The sequence below is a fragment of the Corythoichthys intestinalis genome, chromosome 14, assembly GCF_030265065.1.
Source record: "Corythoichthys intestinalis isolate RoL2023-P3 chromosome 14, ASM3026506v1, whole genome shotgun sequence".
Taxonomy (NCBI): domain Eukaryota; kingdom Metazoa; phylum Chordata; class Actinopteri; order Syngnathiformes; family Syngnathidae; genus Corythoichthys; species Corythoichthys intestinalis.
Window position 1 is genome coordinate 48,772,631 of NC_080408.1, and position 12,885 is coordinate 48,785,515.

Genomic DNA, 12,885 nt, shown 5'->3' on the forward strand with positions numbered 1-12,885 from the left:
CAGTTTGGACATGCAGGTGACAATGTTTTTTTTTAGTTAACCTGCTGTGGTTCCTCGGTTTTATTATTATTATCGGTATTCTTTGTTCCGCAGCCCCTTTGAGCTCAATTTGACCCCCTTAGAATGCTTCAAAATGCACCAAAATCGACAGGCAGGTCAAGACAGGTGCAATCTTTGATACCGTGTAAAGACAAATTCCAAACACACTATGTAGCGCCCCCTAGCAGTCATTCTTTTTCCAGCCGACGCTTTGAGCTCTATTTTGACCCCCTCAGAATGCTTCAAAACTCAAACTCAACAGCCAGGTGAACACTGGTGAAAACTTTGATGAAATGTAAAAAAAATAAAATAAAATCAATCAATCAAAATATACATAAATGTGTGTAGCACCCCCTAGGAACAAAAACAACATTTCATTTATTTTTATTTTTTTTTTAAGGTGAAAGAGGAGGTAACAACGCAACGCAAAGGTTAAAACTTAGAACACATGAGTACTATATTAAATGGGATACCATACGCAGTGCCCAGACTGCCATTAGTACTACATTCAGTTTTCTTTGGGTGGACCGAGCGTGTCCGTGGGTGGGCACTGTCACAAAATGCAAACCACCTCCTTATTAAAATGTGTGCCATGATCCCAGTATTTGACATAATATAAAACACGTCGCTTACTCACTTTCTCGTCGGTCCAATGGTCCCACAGTTGTCGGACTTGTTTTGGCCGTTATCCGCGGTGAACGGGAACTTTTTGAAAAGGCTCACACGCCTCTCCCTGGTGCAGAAACAAAAGCCTGCAGCACATTGGGCTGGCGTGATGCGAAAAAAAAAAAACGAAAAAATCCGCAAAATCAGCTGAATCCGCAGTCGTTCTACATATTGTAGTATTGGCTGTATACTGAAGATGTTAAGCCTGATGCAGTTAATTCTTCAGCAATCCAAGAAGTCACTCATTTTCATGGCGCGGGATTCAAAAAATGTAATATATCGATCGCTTCCACACACATCCAAGCCGTCCATTTTTTCAGGAGCGTGAAATACCGCGGGAAATATGAAATAAACATGCTTTTTGCTGTCATAGGCACTTAAAAGTTAATGTTTACATATACAAAAGTATAAAATGACATATATTCCATTTTCATGTGCATAATGTAAGATAAAACATCGACTTTTTTTTTTTTTTAATAAAGCAATAAGTAGCCTAACAAACAAAAAAAAAAAAAAAAGTCAAAATATGCACATTGAGATGGAGGATAATCTGAACCTCATCAGAGCAAATAAAATAAGCCTCTTCAACACTTTCCTCTTAAAGATTTGATAAATTTTCCGTTGCATTGCCCTTTTTTATTGCATTAATTTTTTCGTTACCTTCTTTTTTTATTCCAGAAAACACATGCATTTGAACCACTCAGAGCTAACTATACATGTTGATCACATGTCAGTCTGTCAGCCAACTTAACAGACAACACATCGCACATCGACACGATTCATCAGATACACTGAGACGTAGCCAGTGAACATAAATTCCTGGACTACATAAATATCGGTGGAAACGGATGACGCTACACAAGCACTTTATTAAACTTGGTAACATTTGTGTATGTAAATCTGATGTTAGTTGATTTTGTTCTTGGAGATGCGTGTGTGGGAGCCTGGCAGGGTTTTTTTTCCCACGGGGTTTTGACAGTTGTCATCCTATTTTCAGAATCAAATTTTCCGACCCCGAATCTAGGCTACTTCCATTTTCACCCCTGCTCCCACTCCAAATAGATTGGACATTTAGCACCATTAATAGTAGCCAATTAGTTATTTTGTTTGTATCACAGACAAGAAAAGACAATTAAATAAAACTGGATTTATAAAAAACCGCACGTAACTGAAAAATTGAAGTATGTCGCTAAAATGCTGAGGGGACTTGGAAAGGGGTGGGAGGACAAAAAAAATGTGAAATGGATATAAATGTGTTGGTATTTACACATTTGTCCTGACGCTTTACAGTTTAAGCATTTTTTTTTTTTTTTTTTTTTTTTGCATAAGTAAACACTTTCTAACATTTGTGATTCACATTAATGAGTGACCTCTTCTGGCAGTTTGGTAAGAATTTCCACTCCGTCTGAAGTGATAACGACCGTGTGCTCAAACTGAGCCGATCTGCATGAAAGAAAAAAAAAAAAAAAAGAAAGAAAAAAAAAAAGGTAGAAATGTCAGACCTTAACGACAAATGTGAAAAGGCAAATTCAATCACCTCTTATCGTCTGCGGACACCGCTGTCCATTTATCTTTCAGGATTTTAAACTCTGCAGAGCCCTCCATCAGTATAGGTTCTGCCAAGGGAACAACACAGTCAGTAGGGGTTGGAACCTCTGGATACCTCACACTACTTTATGATTTGTGATACAAGGCTCACGATAACGATCGCACAATATGACGATATAACAATTATTCATACAGTGCTGGCCAAAAGTACTGGCACCATTGCTATTCTGTCAGAGAAAGCTCAATTTCTCACAGAAAATGATTGTAATTACAAATGCTTTGGCAGTAATATCTTCATTTATTTTGCTTGCAATGAAAAAACACGGAAAGAATTTAAATCATTATTATTTTATACAAAACTCCAAAAATGGGCCGGACAAAAGTATTGGCAACCTTTGAAAAATCATGAGATGCTTCTCTAATTTTTGTAATTAACAGCACCTGTTACTTACCTGTGGCAAATAACAGGTGGTGGCAATAACTAAATCACACTTGCAGCCAGTTAAAATTGATTAAAATTGACTCAACCGCTGTCCTTTGTCCTTGTGTAAACCACATTGAGCATGGAGAAAAAGAAGACCAAAGAACTGTCTGAGGACTTGAGAAGTAAACTTGTGAGGAAGCATGGGCAATCTCAAGGCTACAAGTCCATCTCCAAAGACCTGGATGTTCCGTTGTCTACTGTGCGCAGTGTCATCAATAAGTGTAAAGCCAATGGCACTGTGGCTAACCTCCCTAGATGTGGAAGGAAAAGAAAAATTGATGAGAGATTTGAACGAAAGATTGTGCGGATGGTGGATAAAGAACCTCGACTAACATCCATACATGTTCAAGCTGTCCTGCAGTCCGATGGTACAACAGTGTCGACCCGTACTGAAGACTACCAACACATTTTGCAGCATAATGTAGGACCCAGTGTGGGAAAGATGGGTCTCCCTCAGAGGTCATGGTTCTTCCAGCAGATTCCAGCAGATCAATGACCCAAAACACACTTCAAAAAGCACTAGAAATGGTTTGAGAGAAAGCACTGGAGACTTCTAAAGTGGCCAGCAATGAGTCCAGACCTGAATCCCATCGAACACCTGTGGAGAGATCTAAAAATGGCAGTTTGGAGAAGGCACCGTTCAAATCTCGGAGACCTAGAGCAGTTGGCCAAAGAATAATGGTCTAAAATTACAGCGGAGCATTATAGGAAACTTATTGATGGATACCGGAAGTGGTTGTTCGCAGTTATTTTGTCTAACGGTTGTGCTACCAAGTATTAGGCTGAGGGTGCCAATACTTTTGTCCAGCCCATTTTTGGAGTTTTGTGTAAAATTATAATGATTTAATTTTTTTCCCCATTCTCTTTCGTGTTTTTTCATTGCAAGCGAAATAAATGAAGATACAGTATTACTACTAAAGCATTTGTAATTGCAGTCATTTTCTGGGAGAAATTGAGCATTATCTGACAGAATTGCACGGGTGCCAATACTTTTGGCCAGCACTGTACATGGTTCAGGAGATCCTACAATACAACTAATAAACACAAAAACATACTGTTTTCATCCTTCTCCTGTAACTGAGTTCATCACTAGTAGACGTCCAACCCGTTTGAAGTGGGAGGGTTGCAATGTTTATTCGCAGCCATCCCTCCCACGTCAAATGAATTGAACGTTTATGGCCGTCAGTGGCAGCCAATGCAAGGCAATGAGTTAATTTGGGGGCATTTCAGGTCACTTCCTGTTGATTTTGGATTACTGAACAGGAAGTGACTCTAGAAGAAGCCTAGGCGAGATGACAAAAATGGTTTTATCAGTCGATATCAATAATTATCACGATAATTATCCCATCTTTTTTCTTGCAAATGTGAAGACTGACTTTTGCCCCTGAGTGAAAGTATCTCACATATATAGTCCCTTTCAGACATACGTTGAACTCTGTTTCACTCCCGGGATTTAAGCAGGTAGCCCTTATGTCTGAAAGCAATTTCCCGGATCGACTGACACGGAGATGATACAGACATTAACCGGGTCGCATCCTAGTATAATGTCTGAACTTACCCTGGACGTGGTATTTGTGAAAGGAGCCGGTTAATTCCCTTGTCACAGCGTAAAGCTTGATGACGTAATTATCATGGCCGATCATCATTTACTCTTTCTTCGCATTAAGACGAAAAGCGGTAAACATCACAATTATCAACATGACAAACTGGAAATATGTTTCCAGTTTAATTGACCTAATAAAATTACATTGCTACTGGATCTTAGAGCCGAGAAAGAGAGAGTTCATCATCCATCTTTGGAAATGTGTGGTTTATTTTGTTGCCAATGCCCAGAGAACAACGTGTCCAACCCGGGTAGTTTCCGGGTTATCGCCCCATGTCTGAAAGCCATGAGATTGGTAAATCTCACGTCACCTTACTTGGCCTGTCGCGATAACAAATTTTAGTTGCCGATAAATTCTCTCATAAAATACTGCGATATGCGATATTATTGCGCCCCCTCATTTTTTTTTTTTAACCAATTTACAATAACACAGTAAGAATACGGTATATATTAATAATACTAAGTAATATTAAGTACACCCATTTAAACGCAATAAATGTTTACTCTTAAATTAAACAATTCTTTTTAAGAAATCTCAACTAAAAACAATAGACCATGCCCCTTTTAAGTAAAAGACAACAATATCAATACCGCACAGAAACACAGAATAAATAAAATGTCTTTTTCAAGGAAAGATATAATTGCACTTCAATAACTTAAGCATTTAGGCACAGAATAAATAAAGTTGTACTAACACAAACAATAGCACTTCAACAACAACAACAGAGGCAAAATAGATTAATTAAGTAGCAGTAACAAAAACTTGGCTTCACAAAGGCTAGGTTTATACTGCAGGTCTTAATGCGCAAATCCGATTTTTTGTCATATGTGGCTTTTTGGTGTGCCCGTTCAGACTGCCTTTGTCCATGGAGCCCGTTCAAGTATCACGCATACGCACTAATTCGCAGTCCGAGATGAGCTCAGCAAAGTGACCACATGCGCAGAAGCATCAAAACAAATTATACATGCTAACTGTATGTCACTCCAGGGTGATCATATATTGATTTCCAAAAAGATGACACAAATAAGGAGACATTAATAATCCTCATTTAGTCCTTTTTTCAAAGTTTATATGGACTGATAGAATGCATACAGGCATGCACATAAGCCTTGATTTGTGTGCGTGACATGATGTGGGTGTGTAAATTTGCCCCGTCTCGGCCATGTAAGCTATACTGAAATATTGCTCATTCGGATCTTAGAATTAAAATCGAAAATTGTCAGGCTTATCCTTTTCTTCATTTATTATTTTATGACCGTGGTCAAGCCTGCTTCGTGCATAGAAGCTAATGCATAGCTACATCACTCCTGACCTGCCTGCCGCTTTCGCTTTTCTGATGTCATTGCTGCATGAATTCCGATTCGGGAGACTTGAAAGTTCAGACCGCCAGCCACATTCTGGAAAAATGTGGCCCAGATCGGATTTAGACCACATACTAAAGTGACCCAGATCGGATTTGAAATGATCCAATTCTATGCGACTTGTCACGTTCAGAACGTCGAGTTAATGTCTCACTCAAGTCGGAAAAGTGAAGTAATTACAGTTTAAATCTATCGACTTTTGTCGAAAGTTATTATTTCTGTTGACAAAAGTTATATGATGATAATTATTGGTATTGTTTCATCGCCCAGGGGTACTCGAGAATGTCCCCAAATGAATAAGAAGTGACTCAAAATCTACAGGACGTAACCTGCAATTGCCCTAAAATGAACAGAAGTGACCTGTAAATGCCCACAGAAGACTGGCTATGAATGCTCTAGTTTAAGTGCCATTGACAGCGCTAGACGTCCAATCCGGTCAATATGAATAGGACGTCTAGTGCCATCAATGGCAGCCATTGATATATCACCATTACAATATTTTGTCACACCCCTAATAGTCAGCAACTTATACCAGCGCAATAATATTTACCTATTGTGAAAGTCATTCCTTCATCCATGGTCATGTCATTGTCATTTGCTGGAAAGAAAGAGGAGAGTATAAGAAACACGATGCCAAAAAAAAAAAATGTATGTCCAAAAGACAACCCACCATGATGCCAAATCTCGGGATGGCAATGAAAGTAGGAGCCAATTCCATGGCCGATGAAATAAGGACATACTTGGAATCCATTAGCATGAGCGATTTCACTGGAACACAAACATTAATACATTGGTTGCCATTGACGGCATTAGTTCAATACCATTACATGCATTATTTCATAGTGTACTCAAAAATTCACATTTTTAATAATTAACTTGTGATTAATCGAAAAATAGTCACTTTCATACATGGTTCATTTGAGATTCATTTCAAATATCTCACAGTTTATATTGTTAACTTGATATTCATTAAATGTTTGTAAGTTTTTTAAAATAGTTTAAATGCAACAATTAGCAAATTTGTCACATTTTTAATAGCTAACGTGCAATTAATTGGAAATTTGTCATATTTTTGGATAGTTGCAAACAATCACAATTTTTTTGCAACTTTAATAGTTCACTTGCAATTAATCGCAAATTACATTGTTTATAGTCAATTTGCAATTGATCACAAGTATCTTCGGTACATCCCAATTTTTTTCTAATTTTGAATAGTTACCACCAGTGTTGTTAATAACGGCGTTAGCATATAACGGCGTTATTTTTTTCAGTAGTGTGTAATCTAATCAATTACTTTTCTCATCTTGGCAACGCCGTTACCGTTACTGAGGTGGGAAAGGCGTGCGTTACTATGCGCTACTATGCGCGAGAAAAGTCTGAGAGAGACGGACTCACGAAGACGAGAGAGCAGAGCAGTAGTGGAGACGCCGTTGCAAGCGCGATGCTAGGTAGCTCCAATAATACCTGATTGTAGCCGATAGCCTACAAACTACGCCCACACGATGCTACGTTAGATATTACATACTAAAGAACTAGGTGCAAATGACAGACAGGATGGCATTAGCAAGAGATATATATTGAACTAGATGCGTTAGTAAACAGCCGCCATCTTAAAGCAGTAGGCTCTCAAGAAGGCTCTGTTGTAGAGAACCTTCCTAGCGAAGCTAAGTAACTTTTTATCTAAAATGCTCCTAAATCGGCAAAATCTTGACTTAAATCTATCTTTAAATGATGAAACAGTTTTAAAACTTGCACATGTCGAAAGTTGATAGTGGGGAACTAATGCAGTAACGGGAGCAACTTTAACAACTTTAACGGCTTTTTTTTTTTTTTTTTTTTTTTTTTTTTGAGAGAGAGAAAAAAAAAATCATGAGGAAAAGAACATGAAAATTATCACTAGTTACTTTGCCAAGTACGGTAATTAATGACTTTTACATTCAGGTAACCGAGTTACTAACGCAATTACTTTTTGATAGAAGTAATTTGTAACTGTAATTAATTACTTTTTTAAAGTAAGATTAACAACACTGGTTACCACACAAATAATCACAAATTCGTCATAGTTAACAAGCAATTAATCGCAGTTAGTATGCGATAAATTGCAAATATGTCGCATTTTTAATAGTTAACTTCCGATTCATCGCAATTTTATCGCATTTCTAATTATCATTCACTTCCAAAGCGAATCATGTCAAACTTCATAAACTAAAACAAGAATAGCGTACTGCACGCATGCTATTTTTAGACCGTGATGTCGCATCGTAAAGCGGAAGTAAAGTAGAAGTGGGACATTATAGACCCGCCCTCTCATAGAAACCATGCTAATTCTGCTACTTTTCTCCGGTAATCTTTCAAAAACGAACATACCGATCACACATTGCTTTTTTGTAACTTGTAGAAACGACTCTAGACATTACGACATATAAAGGATGTTTTCTTCATACGTTTCCCAAAACCAAAAAGTTGGAGGGAAAAATGTGAAGAATGAATCAACTTGCGCAGACTTTTAGCGCCAGCTCGGTGAATCCATTCACATTTCATATGCAGTAAACATTTTGTTGGGTTTGCATGGTCTTTCAGAGGGCAAGAAGGTAAGCCATTTTGATATTTTTTACTTATTTTTTAGCGTGACGTTGTGCCATGCTGCTTCTGTCTGACAATGAATGACCTGAAAAGAATTAAAATGATATCTGACTGCCACTGTTACCTTTTCTGTTGTTGGAAAAAAAAAAAACTTTAGTAAGGGGGAAGCAGAAATAAATTATAGAATTAAGATTTGTTATCAATGAAAAAAATTAAAAGTGTTCGTTCGCTGTCACCGAGCATTTGCGATCGCTACACAAAACCTATCAATATAAATTACCCCCAAGAACGGTCAGAGACGTAGGACAACCAGAGGATATAATATATAAGAAAGACACGGCTGGTGGTAAAGGATAGCTTGTTGAAACAGGAGAATGTCGTTGTCAGTCGCATAAGAAAAAGGTGTTGATAAAAAAGCTAAGGCTATGCTTAGGTTGGCGCGATTTTTTTGTCTTTTTCAGCCCTCGAAACTCAAGCCATCTCTTTAACTGAACATTTTTATGTTCTTCCACATCTTTGCGAGTGAATTTGGCACCAGGGACATCATTTTTGGAGAGAATTGGTAGGTTTAGCTCGGTAAACATCTCCTTCGTACACCATTTCCATTCATTTCCTATTGGGGACAAACGGTGGCGCGTCCTCCCTTAGCAACAGTAGCTAACGTGAATATTAATGAGCGGAAGTGACGTGTATCTTGCGGTACACCATTACGGTTCATTATACATATTCATACCTTATAGTGTTACCAATAACGCAGAGCTGCGCACCCGGTTTGCAAGCCGCAATAGCCTCATCCCTGCAACGTCTTGCCGTTTCCACCAGTCGCCGCCCAACCTCGTCCACCTCACCAACCAGGAAGGTTTCCGACGTATCGCCGTGGTAACCGTCCAAATACACCTAGCACCGATGGGAAGAATTAGCTTCACAGTATCCTTGTTTTAACTACACGTTTGTCCATTCAACTTACAGTGACATCGATGTTGATGATGTCACCGTCTCGAAGTGGCCGACTGCAGGCATATTAATAAAGGATGAATGCTGTGTACAGAAAATTCCTCACGTTGGCATTAAATTACTCATACTGGATGTCATCTTTTTAGTCTTTTGTCACCATGCTATGCTATTCAACTCACTATCCATACTGTCATTGGTCTATGCAGCCAATGAGTTCAAATCAGTATTTGTTGCTCATCTTTCAGTGCCTTTAACAGCGTTAGACGTCCAATTTATTTCGACTGCCAAATATATCCTCCATCACGATTACTATTACAAATTTCTGGTGACCTGTGATAGTGCAAAAACAAATAACTGAGTATCGATATTTGTGCAATTGCATATCGCACCCGGATACAACATTTCAGTAGCAATACAACGATACTTTTGGCAATCCTAATAAATAAAAAACCCTCAAATGGCATAATTCAGGAATATTTCATTCACACACTACTGGATTTTTTTGTCCCTGTAACACAACTACAAAGAGATATTGAAAATGTAAGCACCTGTCAGGTATGCCATGACACACCACGTTGTTGACTGAAGTGCAAACCGATTTTGGGAAACCTCCATATCTAAGAGGGGAAGGGTAGGCATTATGCTGGATTGTCTCCTGATGTACAATGAAGTCTATTTCATCTGTTGTCATACCCACCTGGGGGAAAAAAACATCAAAACATTTATTTTACGACAAATACGCAAACAGGAGCCGCATCTTGGCTTACTTTCAGGCTTTGGCCAGCCAATAGCAGCACATGTCGAGCGAGTTGACATGCTCTGGCGAGGCTTTCGATTTGCTCCGTGTTTTTTATTTCGATAAAGTCAGGCCATTCCGGGATCAGTCCAGTGCCGACGTAATCCGGCCGCTCAATGTGCTTGAAGACACAAAAGGAGAAAAGACGATTGGAGATTGGCTAGTTAACTGAAAAACAACCAAAAAGTCTTTACCTTGGGTACGGGATAGGCAGGTTGAACAGTCGCTGGGCGAACGACATTGTGCGAGTGGGATTTGGTCCACTTCCTCCAGAAAAAGCGGCGGCGTGGGTGGGATAGCAGCACCCTCGCGGGACCACACGGCTCCAAACTGCGGACCCGTCGAAGGGCACCTGCCAGTCCTGCAAGCGGCATAACAAATGCACAAGGGAATTTTCACCAGATATTTCAAAACTACTGGATCATATTGTACTTCAGGCAACTATTCGCAAAACTTGTTGAAATGAGGTGCTAAGTCAATGACACACTTTACGGTTTCACTTGATTGGGCTGAAAATTATTGTTTATTTACTACAGATAGTTTTTCTGCGTTAATCGATGATTTATAGAGGCAGGCACAACAATAAATGTTCTTCCACTAGATGGCAGAATGTGAACTACAGTGAGTGAAGCCTATTCAAACATTTACAATAGTAATACAATTAAGAAAAATAATTTTAAAAAAACAACTGTCGTAGTAGGGAGGTGGTACATGTGCAAGATAATTTAAAGAAGTACAAACATCATAGAAGCAATTATGTGATTACCATGACAGTAACATCGTTGTTTTCTGTACATTCACGTGTCCTCGACGGACGATAACAAAAGTTCCATACGTATAAAAAGTCTGGTGGTGAACGTAAAATGGTTGTTAGGTTTAAATTAGCGATAATATTTAAACCAAACGCGTGACCTGTTAAGCCTCCTACCTGATCTTGTTAGAAATCCAGCAGTGCAGTAGGACGCCATGACTGTGTCCGTCACATGGTGTATGTGTCATGTGATGAAGAGCAGCCAATCAGCAACGAGACAAGTGTTTACGGCTGCTGAACTACTGTAATCAAGTTAATACGCTTTCTTAAAAAAAAGAAAAAAGAGATTGTATCAGATCAATGATAATTTTCACACTATTTTTCTACCTATAATTACAAATTATAAATAATATTTTCAATTTGTATTTTTAATGTTCCAATGTAAACAAAATTAGTTGAAAGAAAAAATATGAAAAAACATTTATTTATTTGCCATTTATTTTCCAGTTACATTTAAACAATAAGTGAAAACTTGGAGGTACAGATGTGATTAATGAATTTTCTGCCATTGACGGTGACTGACGTCCAATCCATTAGGCAGACGTCGATTGACAATCCATTTATTTACTTTTTTTTTTTTTTTACTGCTTGTGTTGTCCTCATAAGTGTTGTGAAATACCGCATTGGTCTTTTACACGTTTATAGACTTTACAGTAAGTAAAAAGGACAAGCCTATCATAAACATGATTGATTTTTTTGTTTTACATGACATGACATGTACACTTGCTGGTGTTTTCACAAACTAACAGACGATACAGTTAGCCATACAAAATAGTACATGCACATTTTTTGCTTCACATATTGATTGAATTAACATAACTTCGAGTGAGATTTGCCAAGAAAAACTCCCTAGTCTTCTTACACTGGAAACTGCATAGCTTTGACCTTAAATGACTTCTGATAGCAGAGTTTGAGCCAACTGTAATCCCGCTAGTAGAGACTTGGAGGGGGAAACAATGAGAGTAAAATACATTACTATATAGATAGTTTGTGTTCTATTCATGTTTTTGATAGGAGGAACACTTCAGCAGTTTGATGAGTGATAAGGTGAATAGCTTGCATTTTTGTTGCACTGCTTCATTCTGTTTAACTGACTGCACCCTCAATGTTTTGAAATCATTTGCAGGGACTTGTCTAAGTGCTGCTAAAAGTTGTATTTATAACTATATAAACACATAGAGCAAAAAATCTATAATCTAGCCACCCGAGTGAAAAAATATATTAATTTCTACATTTAGTTTAATTAATGGTCACATTTTCATTTCTAAACAGTACATTATAGGTTTGTTTGTTCCTATTCATCTTAAAAGTTTTTTTGTTTTTTTTTTAACAATTGTTGAACTAGTTAAACATATCAAGTAAATAGTCGCTGCTCTACAAAAACTGGTTTTAAAAACAGAAAAAAGTAATGAAATCGGTCGGTGGTGAATAGCAGTGAATCATGACTACTCAATGTTGAAATGGATTTGACTATCAATGTCAATGGCAGTGAATAAGTTGATAGTTAACTTGCAATTAATGTCAAATTTCTTGCGTTTTTTAAAGTTACAACATGATTAATGGCACTTTTTGATTAGTTAACTTGCGATTAATCACAAATGTGTCCATTTCACTACCATTTAAGATGACAGACCTCCAAAGGTGGCATTTTTCATCATGTTCTTTCACTAAGAGTCCTCCCACTTCAAATGTATTGGACGTCTTGCACCGAGCCAATGAGCTTGACACAATTTTTAAATCATTGGCCTCCATTGACGGCGATAGACGTCCTATCCATTTTGACTGAGAGTCCAATCGAGTTGATAGTTAACTCGCTATTCATCTCCAATTGGTTGCATTTCTTAAAAGTTGTCACATGATTAATGGCACTTTTTGAAAAGTTAAATTGTGATTCATCACAAATTTGTCACATTTTGTAAGTCTACTCACGACGTTCAATCATGTTCAATGGCCGCCAGCCTCCCACTTCAAATGGATTGGACGTTGTGTGGTACCTCGACATGCGATCCTTTCAACATCCGGCGTAAAATTTGACTCGT

General features: G+C 38.1%; 1 protein-coding gene across 2 annotated transcripts; it reads right to left on the bottom strand.

Moving 5' to 3' along the window:
- Positions 1 to 931: 931 nt before the first annotated feature.
- Positions 932 to 11,084, bottom strand: metap1d (methionyl aminopeptidase type 1D (mitochondrial)). Of its 2 annotated transcripts, none has more exons than XM_057858082.1 (10): positions 10,802 to 10,934; positions 10,230 to 10,396; positions 10,007 to 10,156; positions 9,788 to 9,936; positions 9,253 to 9,295; positions 9,019 to 9,182; positions 6,373 to 6,470; positions 6,253 to 6,300; positions 2,243 to 2,321; positions 932 to 2,148 (listed from the first exon to the last, which is right to left on the bottom strand). In XM_057858082.1, the coding sequence occupies exons 1-10, from the start codon at positions 10,830 to 10,832 to the stop codon at positions 2,064 to 2,066; spliced, it is 1,014 nt and encodes a 337-aa protein (XP_057714065.1). In that variant the 5' UTR covers positions 10,833 to 10,934; the 3' UTR covers positions 932 to 2,063. The 2 variants fall into 2 exon arrangements, with proteins under 2 accessions (XP_057714065.1, XP_057714064.1); XM_057858081.1 differs by lacking the exon at positions 10,802 to 10,934 and adding an exon at positions 10,964 to 11,084 and having other exon boundaries at positions 933 to 2,148.
- Between the last annotated feature and the right edge of the window lie 1,801 nt (positions 11,085 to 12,885).